This window comes from Montipora foliosa, chromosome 11, assembly GCF_036669935.1.
Source record: "Montipora foliosa isolate CH-2021 chromosome 11, ASM3666993v2, whole genome shotgun sequence".
NCBI classification, from domain to species: Eukaryota; Metazoa; Cnidaria; class Anthozoa; order Scleractinia; family Acroporidae; genus Montipora; species Montipora foliosa.
Window position 1 is genome coordinate 28794862 of NC_090879.1, and position 17685 is coordinate 28812546.

The window sequence follows — 17685 nt, forward strand, 5'->3', positions numbered from 1 at the left end:
ACTGGTTCACCTCTACTCAGTCACGACTGAAAGACCTCATACACCGGCAGTAATCTGTGTGGCTCTAAAACACAGGTCACAGGTCACAGGTCAGTGTGTTATTTAACAATTAGACCCGTAGCCCGCAAGGGCTACGGGTCAATAGCCCATGAGGCGAAGCCGAATGGGCTATTAACCCGTGGCCCTTGAGGGCGAAGGGTCTAATTGTTTTAGTATCACCCAACTAGTCGGACAGAAGAGGCAATAATAAAGTTAACAAATGCGAGTTGAATAAATATTTATTTGGGAATAAAACGAAAGGAAACATCACGCTTTTCGCTACTCGAGGGCTATCACTAATAGTCCTCTTGTAGCGTAGCCAATCAAAATGCAGGATTTGCATTAGTCCACTAGTTGGGTGATACTAAAAGTAAATAAACACCACCAAAAGTGGACTCTCCTAGCCCTAATCATTGACCGAATCATTGCTGGAAAATATAGTTGCAGGTCTAGGGAAAACTCTTGGCTTAGTTTTTCATCAGTGGAGCAGGGAATTCTAGTCTTGACCTGTAGAATGTAACCTGTGTTTTAGACCACCCTGTACTGTTTTCGAGAGCCTAGACGTATCCTCTCCAAAGTCGTGACTTTAAAAGTATCCTTTCGAAAATAAATGGACATAACAAATATCAAACAAGTCTTCCACCGTCAACATTTTCATAAAACAAGAAAAATTACTTACTTTTAAAATGGTTGGTACACACGTCTTTCCTCGAATCGCCGCCATATTTTTTAAAACTCCTTCGGCCTCACTCTGGATAAGCAATATGATTGGCCCTTTACCTTAAGTCGCGTCCAGTTTGAACCTCGCGAAGAAATCAATATGGCTGATTGTTTGTTCTGGATCGCAGAGGAGAACTTGCAGCAAATCGTCAAGGCCTTTGAGCTCTTCAAAATTCACGATGGCTGGAGAGGTCAGTTAATTGAATTGTCCTCTTCGAGAGATATTTTTTTACATCGTTTGTGGCCTCTGAATTTTGGAGCATCGATACGATTCGTGAAGGCCGTGGACAAAAGAACTTTGCATTGATTTGTAAATTGAATTGGCAAAAATGTCAATTTGAATGCTTGAACTAGCTAGTTCACTTGTAGTAGAACTAAATTATTGCCTCGTCAGTGCCAATTACCTTTGCTGTTTTATAATCAACGATGAGTAATCTACTGTTCGTAATATCCCACGTGCAGACACTGATTTTTCAGCGTAATTCTCTTTCAGCTGACAACAACATTGCTTATCTCGGGTTTGGGTTCGAAAGTTCAAAGTTTCTCAGCACCTGTAATTCCATCCCTCATGCAAAACTGCAAAGCCCTCTGGAATTTCTAATAAATCTCTACAGGGAACATAGCACCAAGAAGCCGTTCTGCGATTCCATTTTCGATCTAAAAGAGCAACTTGTGGCTCTTCAGTTAGTCATGGCACAACTTAACAAGCAGGTACGTAATAAGTCTTTGGTTGACAAATGTTTGTGAAGTGTGGTGTAGAGGTGAATTGGAGAAATGGTCAAACTAACCTAGACAATTTAAACGACGTTGTCTCTTTATAGACACCTGAAGAATTCAGGTGACTTTAACGGCCTGGGATTCGAACCCACGACCTCTGTGAAGCCGGTGCAGTGCTCTTTTCACCTGAGCTATGAAGCCACTCAGTTGAGAGTCGGTCAATTTGTAGGCCTAAATATTTGTGAAGCGTCTGATACTTCTGCTGTTGTCAATGGTTAGAATCAGGCTTAATTCATAGTAGCTTTGGCTTAATAAACTGGAAAAAGCAACCTGTAAATGATCATTCAACAAAAATAAAGCTAAATTTAATTGTCTTAAATGTAGGATTCCTGCAGCCCCGTGTGGATTCGTGAAACTTCCTACAAGCGCGTGGATTCCTGCAAATTCCTGCAAGCGCCATAATTGTTCTTTATCATTATAATATTGTTATCATGGCAGGTTTAAAAAACAGGTCACATTCGAGTTCGCTCATTACAGGTCATTGTTTTACCTATACGTACTGAAGCAACCCAAAACCTTCAAATTGGCTATCCTTAGGCCTAAACATCATTTTTAGGCCTAATCATCCGAGGCCTAACGAGTCTAAGTTTAGCCTTAGTTAAGGTTTTGTAAGGAGTGACCTGTGAAAAGTGACATGTACTTTGAACCTGTTGTTGTAATTCTGAAGCACAATCTCTTAAATAGGATTCCTGCTCTCAATCTTAGTTTTTTCCGTCTTGGCAAGGTTACCATGACATTTGACAGGTCATCTTGCCATTTGAAGCTACACTGTACAGGTGTAATGTTCATTGACCAGTGAAAGCTTCTGTAATTAGACAGAGTAAAATCTGTAGGTGGTCCTCTTAGGACTGCAATGTGTTAAACTTTATTTGAATCTTTACTCGGCTCCACAAAGATTTATGCTACAGGCTGTTTTAATAGCCCATTGACGCCTAGGAGTGACTCTTAATAGATTTCACTCTGTCTAAAGCCAAACAAGGTAGGAAGGGAGGGGGGGGGGGGGGGTGTTCTGGAGTCAGTGTGTTAATACTTGAAGATCTACTTTACAGGAAAAGGGAGACTTTACTGTGCAACCAAAGGACGTTTTGGAAACTCACCAAAATATCGTGAAATACAAGTTGTCAATGGAAGATGGCACTGGAGAAACTGCAAAACTGTGCTCTGAATATAACAAATTTTTATCGCACTGTAATGCTGTCGACTTTGTGGATGTTCTTCAGAGGGTAAAGACATGCTTCATCATGGACAGTGATGCTAAGATCAAATTTCAAACTGTGCAGCAGTTTGTTGTTGTAGGAAAACCTAAAACACAACTTGAGGTGAGTAAAATGTTTAAGTTATGCACCCTACATGTAGACACATCTCTCCACTAGTTAAATGCTTGCCTGATGGACAAAGGTATGCCCAAAAATGCATGCTATTAGATGCACACAGATTTCAATAATCAAGTGAAGCTATGATATTCGCAGTTATGAAGTTCAATGCAATTTTCGCAATTGCGTAGAGAAGCCTGAAAAATTCAGGACTTCAACGGGGCTTGAACCTGTGACCTCGCGATACCGGTGCGACACTCTATAACCAACTGAGCTATGAAGCCACTGACGTTGGGAGCTGGTCATTTGTGGGTTCTAATGTTCTTCTCAGTTGGTTTGAGCGTGGCACCGATGTCACAAGGTCACGGTTTCAAACCCGAATGAAGTCCTGAATTTTTCAGGCTTGACTGTACGCAATTGCTAAAATCGCTAAAATTGCGTTCATAACTGCGAGGATCATAGCTTCCACATGATTCATTTCATTATATCATTTCATTCATAGATTTCAATAAGCATCATAAAGGAAGTGTCCCCTTGCCTTTAAATGTCACAAAGTGTCTCACAAATGCTGCTCCGTAAGTATTAAGGATGGTGCCTACTAATTCAACGGTATCTTTGCATGGTTTACTGAATATGCGGGGAATGCAGATCTTAAGAAATGTTATTGAAATCCAAAAAGAAAATTGGGGTAATTAAACCACACATTTTTCGAAGATAATTAATCAACAATATTTGTAAAAAGCTTTAAAATACAAAGCAATGTATGTTGTTCTTTTCCAAATTGAAGCCTAATTATCTCTGAAGAATGCGTTGTTACCCCCTATTTTCTTTTTGAATACCAAGATCACTTGGTGAGTTTTGCTTTCTCCGCATAGTTTTGAACCACGCAAAAATATCCCAGGCCTGTATTAATAAACGCCATCCATAGGAAATTCGAGTATCTCGAGATGCGAAGAATGTATGCGCATTAATAATAGTAGGCATCCTTAAAGTGCCTATCACCTCAAGACACTTTTCCAATATATTTATTCTCCGAAATCATCCCAAATACATGGTGTTTTTTTCAGAACATTTAGATTGCAATTTCACTCTTTCATTGGCTTTGAAAAACGGGAAAAGTGGTCATACCGTGATTAATAACCGAGCAATGAAAGGGAATGGGTTCGATACTGGGTTGATGTCACAAATTAATTTGCATTGCTGTTTTCAAAGAACTACCTCAATGGAAATTAATTTGTGATGTCAACCCGGTATCGAACCCATTCTCCTTCATTGCTCCGAGGTTATGGATCAAAGTATGATCACTTTTCCCGTTTTTGAAAGCCAATAAAAAAGTGAAATTTCAATCAAAAGGTTCTATAAACAACACAATGTATTTGGGACGATTTTGGAGAATAAATAAAGTGGAAAAGTGTGTTGAGGTGATAGGCGCTTTAATTAATGGATGATCAGCTGCATTGACTGTAACCCTAAACTAAAAGACAGTTACCCTTGACTTATTGTTGGAAATAGGACTAGCTAACGCTTAGACTTAAAAGTAAAGAGATCCTTCTTGTTGGATGTCAAGGAGGCAGTGCAGCCCAGTGGTTGCCAGGGATGCTTGCCTTGAGATCCATAGTTCCCGGGTTCAAGACTTGACCACTCATTGAATTTGTTCCTAGTAGTTCCTGGTTCAACTTCTTAGTTGCACTAATCTTGTAAATAGACAACTGGTTTGCCTCTGGCCAGTTGGGATTCTTAACATTTGTTGTGTTTTGTTGTTTCATTGATTGTGCTTCATTGGCCCTGAAAGCCCCTATGGGGAGTGGTCAATTAAGCATGTATTGTATAATTGTATTTCATTATTTGGCTCTGTCTCACAAAGACTGGGAACTACCAAATTCATGAATTTGATTGGCTACAATCAATATTGACCGCAGTCCAGATTTTGCCATCTAGACCGGCATCTAGACTGGTAATGTTTTGTTGTGAAATAGTTGCAAACTAAAATGTAAAAATTTTGAGTATTTTCTTCTACAAATATTTATTTATGGAAGTACCAAAAAGCATGATGAGAAAAAAAGGTAAGGAGGACAAGCAGACTTTGGCAGAGTTAAATTCAGCTCATCACCACTCATTGCCATTCGCAAGCAAAATGTCACTTACATTGTAGTACAAACCAGTTGTCCTTGTTTGCCATATAATAAACATCTTATAACTGAGCTTAGTCAGTCGGTAAGGGAGAATCTTGACCTTGGTCGTGTGTACAGACCATACTCACAACCTTGGTCAAGATTCTCCCATACAGACCTCCTGCTCGGTTAATAGGCTGGAGCTAAGTATAAAATTGGGCATGCATCTAATTGCATTCATTTCTGGGCATAAGTGGCCTGTTAAACTCTTTCTAACTTAATAATAATAATGATAATGATAACAATAATAATAATAATACCAACTTTATTCTTTTAATTCAATGAAAGGGAAGGATACCAGTCTGAGAGGTTAATCCCTATTGAGGGTATCTGCCTGCAGCCTGATGTAATTGACTGAGAGTCGATTTTGATGAGGGAGGAAAACCGGAGTACCCGGAGAAAAACCCTCGGAGTCAGATTGAGATCGACTGAAACTCAGCCCACATAAGACCCGAGGCCAGGGTTGAACCCATGTCACAGAGGTGGGAGGTGCGATTCATAACCACTAAAACCACCCTGACTTCCCTGCTATGCTACATGTAATACTATCTGATGTCTGTTATAAAAACATAACTTTCATACCTGTAGGAGGAAATCCTTGTCCTGCTTGCTGGAAATAGGACCATGTCATGCTTTACAGAGAACACAGGTACAGCTGTAAAGCTTTGAATATCACCAGTTGATGATAAACATACACTGTAGCTTAAAGTTTTCAAATGAGTATGTCATGTGGTGGCGTCAAACTTGCTCCTTTGTCCTTCTTAGTTATTTCAGTTGTTTCAGGGTGCTGGTTCCCTGTAATTATCATATTTATATTTAATTGCTTATATTTGTAATTTAATTTATTTACATCTCTGGGGTACGATAAACATTTTGTTGTAAGGTTGTTGTTGTTGTCAGAAAAATTAAATGATCATTATAATACCAGTTTGGAGACAGTCTGAGTGCCACGCTTTGAGCCTTTTTTTTGTTGGCTGATGATGTATTTGTATGATGCAGACCAAGAAAATTGATAATTATGTCATAAATAAATTTATTATTTTCTTTACCAAGACAGGGTTTCCAATAAGAGTGGGCGGCTGGCGAAATTCGCCGTCTATTGCCTGTAAACTAGTGGCCTACTTCTCCGTGGAAGTTACCCTGAATTTTACAAATAACGTGAGAAATGTTCGCACAGAACATGAACCTTGGATCTGGAAAGTTCTGCTCGTGAAAAACAAAAAAGACGCCAGAATTGAGTAATTTTTGGGTGGCGATAATATTGTTTCCCTCTCCATGTCCAAGATCGAGGACACACATTTTTGTCCATTTTCCGCGTTGTCCATTCTCTGTCTACTCCTAGAGTTTTGCCGCCTACTAAAAGTCTCACTGAAAACCCTACCAAGAACAATATCGGTGCATCAATTGAAATTATTTCTGTCATGGATACCAGAGGCTGGAGTCACTCAATAGAAATGAATGGAAACTTGAAAAAAAACCAATTTTTGAAAGCTTAATGAAATTGCCAAATGCCAGATTTGTTTTGTGTGTAAGCTTAAGTTGTATATTATTTTTAAGAATTCTACCCAGTTTTAACCTCTAACATGGGAAAGGTCAGTTGACCCTTAAACACAGTCATGCATCTGTCTGTTTTTTCTCATTCAGATGGCCAGTTTTTCTTAAAAGAGGAAACATTGCATTCATTTCTGCAAGGAATTAATAATGCTCAGCAGAAGCCCAAAAAATCACCAGATCCTTCAAGGTGTCAGACACCTACTCAGACGTTTTCAGCATCTTATGAGAAGGCAGCAAAGGTACAGAAACCTGTGTCGAAACATTGTCTACTAAGAAGAAGCTGGTTGCAGCTAGCAAAATAATAATATTATCATTGTCACTCACATGTAATTTTGGAAATCTTTCGAACTCAGGGGTCAAATCTTTATTAAGTGAAGTACACTGTGCAATTGTCATGGAGAGTGTAGACTTGAGGAGAACTGACTGGGATGTGATAGACATTGACTTGTCTCTGAAATTAAACTCATCCCAAAACGTCCTTCTCAGGACTACACTCACCCAAACAATGATATCATACTTCACTCAATTTCTACTAACAGTACATGTGATTAATAATTGGATATTTGGCTGCATTGTTAACAAGTGTTACTAAATTAAATTTATTTTAAATTTTTTGCCTACTACCGGGTACTTGTTCACAATTTATTAGTAACAGACCTGTAGCTCATCTGTGTAACACTCATAATTTTATAATCCTGCTGTGTGAAACACATATATTCTATAAAACTGTACTTCAAACATAATGCTGTTGGATGTACTGTAGCCATACCAAACAGACCACCAATTGGTAGCTATCAAAATCATACCAATCTTTGTTGCAAACAAGCTGCGTATTGAAGGTTTTGGAGGAACAACCAATTTTAGCGACAAGGATCAAATAAAACAAAACAAAATTAATATATTTAAAAAAGACCATGTACATGTACTGGTACTTGAAATTCTCTGAGCAATGGGTTGGAAAAGGTCACTGAAAAAAAGAAAGTACACAGATGCAAACGACAACAACTGACTTTTTGTTATCTGAGTTATTTCCTGATCCAGAAGTGTGCAGGTGTGTGAGAGAAAACATTTTAAACATCATTATTAGCTTTGACTCAGCCAGTGAAAAATTATTACACTAATTTGTACTGTCAGGTCCAGCTTCGTCAAGTGTTGCTTAGCTACCTACGGCTTCTGGTGAATTCAAGGGATGAATTGGCTCTTTCTCAGGCCATTAACATTCCACACCGAGGCTTGGCTCATCAGCAGTTCACAGCTCTGAGGAAAGTAGCCAGGGAGAAAAATATGCCAATGTTTCAGGTAGTACCGGTACTAAACATTGTAAATGTTGGTGATGATATATTATATATTTTTAAACTTAAGATAATAAGACCATGAACCAAGAGAGAGACAAATGTTTTCTTAGTCACACCATATGTAGATTGCAATTCCCAGACGTTGAGGAAAATAGAAGCTCCACTAGCAGAGTTGAAGTCAAGTCTTGCAACAGACTTTATCAGAGTTAATTGGACCAGGGAACATTCTCTGCAAAATATTAGTGTGAAGTGTGGGTAAAGGTTGGCAACTGAAGGTAAAATGGGAAAAAAATTGTGTCAGTGAAGTGGTCTCTTCCTTGAGCAGTTTGGGGTAACCTTTGATCTATTGTGGCAGACTGGTTGCATTGAATTTCATGTACTTCATGTTCTAAGTATTATAATAATAACCTTTAAGGTCATTCTGGTAAACCTATACCTAGATTTGGCATCTCTGTCCCTTCTATTTTGGTAAAAATTTCCTTGACTGGTTTAAGTTGACCATGCCTTTGCCATGGCAACTTGCATGGTCGCCATACATACAGTACTTGTTCCTTAAATTCAAAATCCCATCTGCATGGTTAAACTTTGAAGCCCCAGATAACAACCTAACCATTATAAACAGTTGTGCCCCATCTTGCAACGTTTTGACAAAAACTGTGTGGGATTTTGTAAGGGTAGTGGTCAACTAATGAACAGTCTTGTAATTCAATTTACTTCACCACCCAAGTATTTCGTCCTCAGGCTGCTAAAATTTATTGTTCTGTGGTTCCACCAAACTTTAAATCTTTAATTAAAGACATGAGCATCCCCCAAGCTCATCCATTGTTGACAATTTGAGCTGAGAGATGGGTGTGCATTTTGGAGAACAGATAAGTACTATTTCTTAGGCCTTAAAAACAAACAGTTGTCTTGGACTCTCACTAAGGGCTGGGGATTTCCACTCTAGCAGCTACAGCAACAATGAGGCAGCATGATTCAAAAATACATTTAGACAGGCCCCTCCCCTCCCAGCCTAATTTCTGCTTCTGCATCCCACTTGGTTCCCCCTTCCCACCTACATTACATGTAGCTTTCGTTAGCTTTCGACAAGACAAAAATAATTTAATTTCAGCCAAGGCCTAGGCATTCATCTTGGAGACAAAATCTGACGTGGTATTTAATAAAGGACTGTTAAATTATTAAGACAGTTTCCTTGTACTACAGCTGTAGATAAAGATTACTGAGTAACATGACCAAGAATCATGTCAAAGTTTTGACTGCCCTTTGAATTACATGTACCATGCAGACAGCGGTTTCCTTTATTCTGAGGATACGACTGGGTGGCAAGAGTTATGCACCGAGTGAAGACAGTCCTCTACTTCCTTTAACCAAAGTAAGTGTATCACTCTGTACACAGGCAAATGCCATTTAAAATCAATAATTATTGTCACTGTTTCATGTAAGTCTTAAAAATGAAATTAATTCTAAACATTCTTAACCCACATATATATGACCCCATGTCCAGATATTGAAGCCAGGACACATTAAATTTTGTAAACTCAGATCTTTTTGCGTCCAACAGAGACACTTATAGATTTCACTGTGGCTACAGTATTGTAGAGTAAAATAATTTTAAGTTATTAAGGATGGTGCCTACTAATTCAAAGGTATTTTTGCGCAGTTTACTGAATATGCGGGAGAGCAGATCTTACTAAGTGTTATTGAAATCCAAAAAGAAAATTGGGGGTATCCACGCATTTTTCGAAGATAAATAATCAACAATATTTGTAAAACGTTAGTTTTAAAATACAAAGCAATGTATGGCATTCTTTTCCAAATTAAAGCTCAATTATCTCTGAAAAATGCATGGTTACCCCCAATTTTCTTTTTGGATAGATTACCAAGATCACTTGCTAAGTTCTGCCTTCTCCGCATAGTTTTGAACTGCGCAAAATATCCCTTCATTAATTAAGCACTAGCAATAGGAAATCCGAGTATCTCGAGATGCGCAGAACGTATGCGCAATAACAGTTATAGTAGGCACCGTCCTTAAGTGGTGTTTATACTGTACTGTAAGCTTCTCACTTTGTAAGACCATTCATAGAAAGGTACATGTAGAACTTTAATCAAAATAATAAACACAGTAGCATTGAAAATCAACCACCAAGTGGAATTTGAACCTGAAGGGTCATATGCAATCCATTAAGCCAGGCGATCTCATCTCTTTAATTTTACTGGTGAATATCAACGAGGGACCTTTTAAACAGGAAGGAGTAAAGAACTGCTAATTAAAATAATTTGGCCTTTTCATTATTTTATTTTTTCAGGGACTTGGGGAATTCGTAACCTTTTTCCAGAAGTTACAAAACATCTGTGAAGAAACAGCTGATGCAAAGTAAGGTTATAGAGCATTAATTTTCAATTACACGACCAGAGCCCACTATTATTTTGTTTATTGAAACGAAAGCAAAAAAAGTTGCATGAAAAGAGTTTGTTTAGTTTTGGACAGCGACCTGGCCTCTGTTTCTGTTGTTTCCAGATTTGAGTACTGCTGTCGTAACATATGCAGTAAAAAAGAAAGTCCAAATTAGAGGCACTATCAATCAAGATTTACAATATGTAAACTTTAAATAAAACTTCTATTTTCGTTTGTGAGCACTCCACCCAAATTTATTTGAAAGAAATAATATATTCAAGCTCAACAGAACAAGATGAAACTAAAAAAAACATTTAACAGCTATGAACAATATTTTTTCAGAGCTGCTGTGCTAAGGGTTCTAAATTTGCTTAAAGTTGGTATATCAAAATCCAAAGAAAGAGTATTTACCACTGAATGCTTGGCAGAAGTAGTGGAAGCTTTAAAACAAAGCATAGAGCAACTGAGCATTGAAAACTTCGAGGGCAAAGCCTGTCAGTCCACAATGGCGGGGGTGAAATCCTACTACTTGATCCAGTATTTATTGGACCAACATGTGAAACAAATGTCTCAACAAGGTCATCATACCCAAGATGTCAGCTATGCTCTGATGACTCCAGAAACAGCTCATGGAAAGTCCAAAGTGCGGTCACTGTTAAGCCAGTTCAGGTACATGTAGAATACTCGGTAGTTGGTTATTCCATTATTATCAAATGAATAATTAATAACTTTGTTTTTTTTTTACCCAGCTTTGGTTTTTCCTGGAGAATTAAGATCTTGAAAATCAAAGGAAAAACATGGAAATTTTTTAATGATTTCTGTTAAAATTATACATTTGTTTATTAAATTTTAAAAATGGTAAAAAATAATATAAATGATGATGAGAATGACGGCGACAAATGAGATACACCACCATAGGTATCATATAACTGTCCATAAAGAGAACAGCAACAAAGGCCTCGTCATAGACATTCCAGTGACTGATGATAGAAACATTCAATGCAGAGGTGAAGAGAATTAGGAATACTAAGATCTTGCAAGGGAAATATTTAAACTGTGGAGAGTAAAGTTTATGGCAAAAGTGGTGTCAGTCCTTGTAGGAGCCCCGGGTGCGATACTGAATAACTCAAAAGGAGAACCTTAATCACTCATCCCATTAACCATTTGACGCCTGAACCCACCATACTCTGTCTAACTCTAATTTGGTTTTATCAACAGAGTTAATAAATTGAATGTAAATTGGCTACCGTACAGAGATTCTAAAAGCTGATGTTTCGAGCGTTAGCCCTTCTTCAGAGCGAATCGCTTACAAAGGGCTTATGCTCGAAACATCAGCGTTTAGAATCTCTGTACGGTGGCCAATTTACATTATCAACTCTGTTGATAAAACCAAATTATTAAATTCTGTTTAACACCAGACGACTTAAGTCCTAGGACAAGCCGTGACTGATAAGAGACATTTCTAGGACCAAGGCTCTCTCTGAGAATTAGAGAAAATTTATTAAAATGACAGTAAATATAATTAGTAATAATAATAATAATAATAATAATAATAATAATAATAATAATAATAATAATAATAATTGCTGATGATGATAATATCAGTGATTTATTATGTTTTATTAATTTTCAGGACCCCTGATGCTGATTTGATCGCAGATGACACTACTCCACCAGAGAAACTAAAACTTGATCCTGAAAAGGTAAGGGGATCATCAGGCCTGAGTTGTTAGAAACAGGATTAGTGCAAATCAGTGAACCCAGCATAGCACTGATTGGGATAATGGTCACAAAATATGATCCCAACCAACGCATCGGCGGACATGTTGACCAGCGCATTGGCCAACTATCATCATCACCCTTACCAATATTGTCAGTTTGGTTGGCACCAGTGGTGAGCCATCACTAGCCATTTCATTCCTTGGTACTGTTTCTCTAGAAAGCCAAGTCTGAGTAAATGTTGTCAGTGGTTCAAAATTCTTAAGCAGTTGAATTTTGATTTTTCCTTTGTTGCAGATAATGATAAATGAACATTAGACAAAGAAAAATCAAAATTGAACAGGTTTGAAAAATTTTAAACCAAGAAAAAATTTGAACCACAACCTATTTTTAAGAACAATATTTTTAAGAACAATTTCTCGCATAGCTGTTACTTCCTGAAGTAGCATTGGCTTTCACTTTACATAATTCCTGGAGAGAATTGTTGGTATGTTTTTATCCTGGTAATCTCAGCGCAAGGTTTATTGCTCAAAATCTGGCTGATCATTTTTGATGAAGTAAGACAAGGGTTACAGCAGGCTTTTCGACAGTTTTGTTAAGTAGCGGACATATTTCTGAAAGCAACGGATGTTACATTTTTGGGGCCACAAGGTGCCTTGCAAGTGCCAAAGGCACAAGCTAACTAGGGGGGTCTGGGGGCATGCCCCCCTCCCCCCAGGAAAGTTTTAAAATAGAACACTGTTTCCAGTGTTTCTGGAACCCAAGAATCAGTTTCCCAGGCAAGGCTGGAGTTCAATCAAATTCTCTTTAAGAAGTAATAATAAAAAATAATGCAAACCCCTTAAATATTGGTATCAAAGTACCAGACATGGAATGGGAAACCAACAGACAAAACGTCTGACTAAAGTACTCATTTGAAGTGGTGATAAAATTTAATACGAGGCAAAAAAAATGTTCAGGTGCACAACCGAAAGGTTGTTACACATATTCCTACAATTCTGTGAATTAAAGGCACATTAATTTTATTTAAAATTTTGTCACAGAAACCATTTGATAACCACAGAAAGGTACATGGTGACATGACATGGGCTAAACCTGCCATCAGCATCAAGATAGGACCAAGCCCACTCACCAAAAGAGAACAAATGAAGGTAGTGGATCAAGTGGATGTCATTGCATCAAATGTACATGAGAATGAAGCTTACGAACGGAATATTGATGGAACACCAAAATGTCACAGCAAGAAAAGGACAATCAAAGAAGCTATTTTTGAAAAAGAGAACCTCTGTGTTCCAACTACAGAAAGTTCATTACGGTATCCAGAGGAAGAATTGTTAAAACCATCGGCAAAGCGCATATTGCTTACTAAGGACACAATTGTTCGAAACAACCTGAAAAATAAGACCATGCGGAGAGCAAGGCCTAATAAAAAACAGGTCTCCTTACTACAAGGGCAAAAGCAACTCACAAGCTTTTTCAGGTGATGCTTTTTCCACAATTTATTATTTTTGTTTTAGTCTCAAGAGTATACTTTACAATGTATGACACAAGTGTTGGGACTTGCATTCTGCTACCTACAGCTGTAAAGTAAGGAAACTTCCTGCATTTCCCTTTAATTAGAAGTTATGGGGGTACGTGTTTTATGAATCAAATTTTTTGGATCAATATTTTAACCCATTAAAAATCATCATTTCAGCAGGACTGATAGATTTGCCTGTAAATCAGGAAAATAGGTCACAATACCTAGATCCACACTGTAAGTTGAGGTAAGCCAAATGGATGTGGTTTATTTAAGTGTTATGGACATTGCAATGGCAACTAAGGTTTGGTTGAACGTTTGAACAGAACATAAACCAATGTCTAGCTGCAATAATTTTCTATGATCACTTGTCAAACTAAATAATTTAAATTATAATTTTTTTTCTCTGCAACAAATTCAAAAAGATTATTCTGTATTGTTGGTACATCTGAAAGTCCAAATTATTTTGATAATTAAATAAATTATATCTTGCCAAATGCAGATAGTACTTTTAATTAATTAATGAAATTTCATTTTATTTTATTCTTACCATTAGTACTTTCATTTTGCCAGGCAATTTCTAATAAAATCACAAAAATGGTCAACACTGCCCCTGGAGTTGAAATGGTCCCTAACTGTGTATCAAAAATGGGCATAGATCTCATTTATTCCAATGCTGTCAGCCTTCCTCAGACTGTGTTGAGTATAGACCTTTCCAAAATTTAATACTTTTAATTAAAATCCTGAATTTTGAGTACCGTAGCTTGACTAGTATTAGTTTAGCACATGTCTGTGTTAGTACCAAGCAGAGGTATGCTTTCTTTCTCCCCTTTGTGCATTGCTGAGTTAGAAATGAGTTCAGTTCATGTAATTTCATGTAAAAGAGAAGAGTTGTTTTGATGGAGGGCTTGTAATATTCACCTTTGAGCATCTCCAAGGAATGGGTTTGCCTAGTGATGCAAACAATAAGCGCAAACACCATAAGTACATGTGGGCACATTAGAGCAGTTTTTAGTTGAGTGTCGTAAAACAAATACGAAAGTAGTAGGCCATTTTCAAGTTGGTGTTTGTCTCGGTTTCGAAGTGAGTCTTGGTGCTCAACAATTGAAAGGGAAATGTGTTTGATTTGCATAAGAATGCACAACTCATTTCCATCTATATGGTTGTGCACCAGGACTCGCTTTGAAACTGAGGCATGTAGCAACTCAGAAATGGGCTGTTACTTCAAACACTCATGGCAGGGGCAAACAGCATAATGAACCAATCCAAATTAATTAGCAATTCCATGTAACTTGCTCAACGAGTGGGAAAAACTGTGTGTGCAAGCCACGATTGGTTTTGGTTTTCCTTCTGGTTGATAAACTGGCACAAGGTTTTTAAACCAATCACTTGAGTGTAGCGATTGCAATCGCATACTTACTTTCAACATTCATTTGAAAAGTGCTCTAACTTGTTGTTAATTAGTGTCTTTTGTTCCAACAAAAGATGCTACTGACTTTGGGTATGTTGCTTGGGCTTATGCTTGTCCCACCTTCAATGAGCACTAGCTCAAATGGTCACTTGACTTTCCCATGCAGCTTTAACCCATTGTCCCCTGAGAATGACACTTAATAGATTTTACTCTTTCTGACGCCAGACGATTAAAATTTACTCGTCAATTGGGGCAGGGAGGGGGGGGGGGGGTCCCTAGGGCATTTGAGATGTGAATGAGTTAAACATGACACCTTTGTATTTATCAATTAATACACGTACCACACTGAATAATATATCCAACAAATATAAAAAACTCTATTATCCTCCATTTACAGTAGCATCATACATGGAACAGACATACAGAGAAACATTTTCTGCTTTGAATTTCATTTTGTCAAAGCAAGGAATATCCAGATTTGCATGAAACAGACGTCCACAGAAAAAAATAAAATATGTAAAACTTACAGGACACTGTATAAACTTTAGAATTATTTTTTACCTTTTACTTTGCTCATTACACTTTCTTCATCGCATGTTCCAAGAACAAACCATTTACAACACCACAAAGAAAGAGTTTTGAATCAGCTTTAAATGCAACTGGAATGAAATTCGAATTTTCTTGAAAAGGGAACAAGCTCAGTAAAATTGCTTTACCATGATTATGCAGAACGGCCAGTATCAACATGTGTAAACAGAGGATGCATTCAAATTTAAAAACTTGGTTAATAATAATTATTATCATAAGTCTGCAACGCTTAACTATATGCTGCTTGAACAGTACTCCTTCATCGCTTTCGTCTCTTTTTAGCTGAGGTCCTTGGTTCCACAGTGGGCGATGATGCACCAGCATCAGATAATTCTCGTCGTCGTTTGATCATTTTACTTTCACTAAGTGTATGATCCTGTGTTGCCTCATTTGTTTCTTCCACAAATAATAATTTATGTCTGCAATGGAGTAAAGGAAAACCACCAATTCTTTCCAGAAAGATGGGAAGAATACTGAAAATAATATGGTTTTGCAATAATTATGTTTGAAAGACTCAAACAACACCCTGGAGGATGTTATGAATTCCTGGGATTCTACAAAACCTAAAGCAAAAAATGAGTCAAACATAGTCATGTTGCCACAAAAATGCCACAGAGTAATCTGCAAAGAATGCAATCTTCTCCTTCTTCACTTGAAGTCTATCGCAAACATTCCCTTATCACTCATTGGCCCTCAATGTTTCCACAACAAACAGTAATCACCTACAAAAGTTAGCCCTGGAAATTAATTTTGCACTTCAAGGGCCCTTGAAAAGCCCTTGCAAAAAGGGATTTGGTGGGAAACTGCTTGAAAACTGTTTGAAATTTTGCTAGGGTGAAAATAGCCAAATTTGACTATTGGGGAAACATTAAACGCAAAAATTTTAAAAATGCCTGTGCGTGCGCTTAACTTGCACGACATGGGAACGAACATCAAGGTAGGCTTTTCAGCAAAGGAAACACTGAAACACGATGTATGGCCTAAAAACCTCATTTATGATTTTCTGATTATACATAATAAAATTATACTACTGGTAATTTTATTATGTATAATAATATTCAATTATTACAAATCAAGTTGAGCTGGTTTTACGCTTTGAGGTGAAAGGTAGTATACAAAATAATAATAACAAACGTCCTTTGTCGCATCAACGGATTTAAAAAAAAAAAATTAATTAATTTAATTAGGATCTCATGCATAACCATGCCTTTATAAAAATTTTGCTCCTCCCTCTATTAAATGTAATCACTCAGCAGTCTCACCACACTTTTTAACAAAAGGATACTCTTCAAGGTCCAACTCTTGTCTTAATATCCCTGTGAGCAAAATTTCTGCACTGACAACAGGAATCCCAGCCTCAAGAGGCTTTTTCCAAACACTTCTATCTTCATTACAGGAGATCACAAATACTCTGTTGTCTTTTATTGATCGTGGAATGCTGGACAAAAACTAAAAAACAAAAACGGATAAAATAATGTTCCACAGGTCCACTTGTGTGCTATAACACCCAACCTAAACTACTAGATGTGGAAAACTGTCTCAGAGATATGTGAATATGTAATACACCACTGTGACAGTGAAGCAAACATTTCTGGCCATTCAGTCACTTTAGGTTCATGTTATGCTTTAATTTCTTTTTCATAAATAATATTACAATATGAATTAACTTGGGTTTTCTTTATTCTGGCTTATTAATTACTTAAAACTCCTTTAAGTTTCTTTAATGATCTTTTGGTTAGAACACCATTTCACATCCACCTTTGCTATATATAAGTATGTCTTTCATAATTATTATTTCTTCTCTCCATCAAAGGGAAATACAAACAAGCAGAATACACACCTCTCCTTTAGCACTCTGAATAATATCTGACAAGAGAAAATAATATTCTTGTTTTTTCATACTTAGATAGCAATAATTATACTAATTAAACTTTAATTAATTAAAAGAACCAATAAAAATAGAGAATTGATGGACTGATGTATAACACGAGGGAGGTGCTCATACATGTATGTCTAGCCAAACTAGATTTTGGCATTAGTTGATCATTCATTTTTAAGTCTCAAAAAACCGATGACACATGGTGCAAAATTTACTCATCAACAAAAACGATAATGTTGCACAACGTTGAACCTTCATCTATGGTGAGTCAACCATTATTGCATTATCAGGAGAGCCACTGTATC

At 37.2% G+C, this 17685-nt stretch overlaps 3 protein-coding genes across 8 annotated transcripts in view; 1 reads left to right on the plus strand and 2 right to left on the minus strand.

Moving 5' to 3' along the window:
- LOC137974985 (eukaryotic translation initiation factor 5B-like) overlaps positions 1–775 on the minus strand; it is a 27239-nt gene extending 26464 nt beyond the window's left edge. For 2 of the 3 annotated variants that reach the window (XM_068822014.1, XM_068822017.1), the window contains exon 1: positions 719–775. The gene's annotated coding sequence lies outside the window, so the exon portion shown is untranslated. Of the gene's footprint in view, positions 1–586; positions 641–718 lie in introns of those variants that run through there. The other variant, XM_068822015.1, reaches the window with a different exon arrangement.
- The window catches only part of LOC137974978 (PCNA-interacting partner-like), a 17479-nt gene extending 2395 nt beyond the window's left edge, over positions 1–15084 (plus strand). For 3 of the 4 annotated variants that reach the window (XM_068822007.1, XM_068822005.1, XM_068822006.1), the window contains 10 exons: positions 1253–1470; positions 2586–2855; positions 5609–5669; positions 6665–6813; positions 7709–7873; positions 9155–9241; positions 10176–10243; positions 10607–10933; positions 11898–11967; positions 13027–15084. In XM_068822007.1, the coding sequence (XP_068678108.1) occupies positions 1253–1470; positions 2586–2855; positions 5609–5669; positions 6665–6813; positions 7709–7873; positions 9155–9241; positions 10176–10243; positions 10607–10933; positions 11898–11967; positions 13027–13467 (1856 nt within the window). In that variant the 3' untranslated portion in view covers positions 13468–15084. Of the gene's footprint in view, positions 1–658; positions 951–1252; positions 1471–2585; positions 2856–5608; positions 5670–6664; positions 6814–7708; positions 7874–9154; positions 9242–10175; positions 10244–10606; positions 10934–11897; positions 11968–13026 lie in introns of those variants that run through there. The other variant, XM_068822004.1, reaches the window with a different exon arrangement.
- A 188-nt stretch (positions 15085–15272) lies between these two features.
- The window catches only part of LOC137974977 (mediator of DNA damage checkpoint protein 1-like), a 31782-nt gene continuing 29369 nt past the window's right edge, over positions 15273–17685 (minus strand). The window contains exons 24-26 of the mRNA XM_068822003.1: positions 17342–17367; positions 16787–16950; positions 15273–15920 (exon numbers count right to left, since the gene is read on the minus strand). Coding sequence (XP_068678104.1) covers positions 15761–15920; positions 16787–16950; positions 17342–17367 — 350 coding nt within the window. The 3' untranslated portion in view covers positions 15273–15760. The remainder of the gene's footprint in view (positions 15921–16786; positions 16951–17341; positions 17368–17685) is intronic.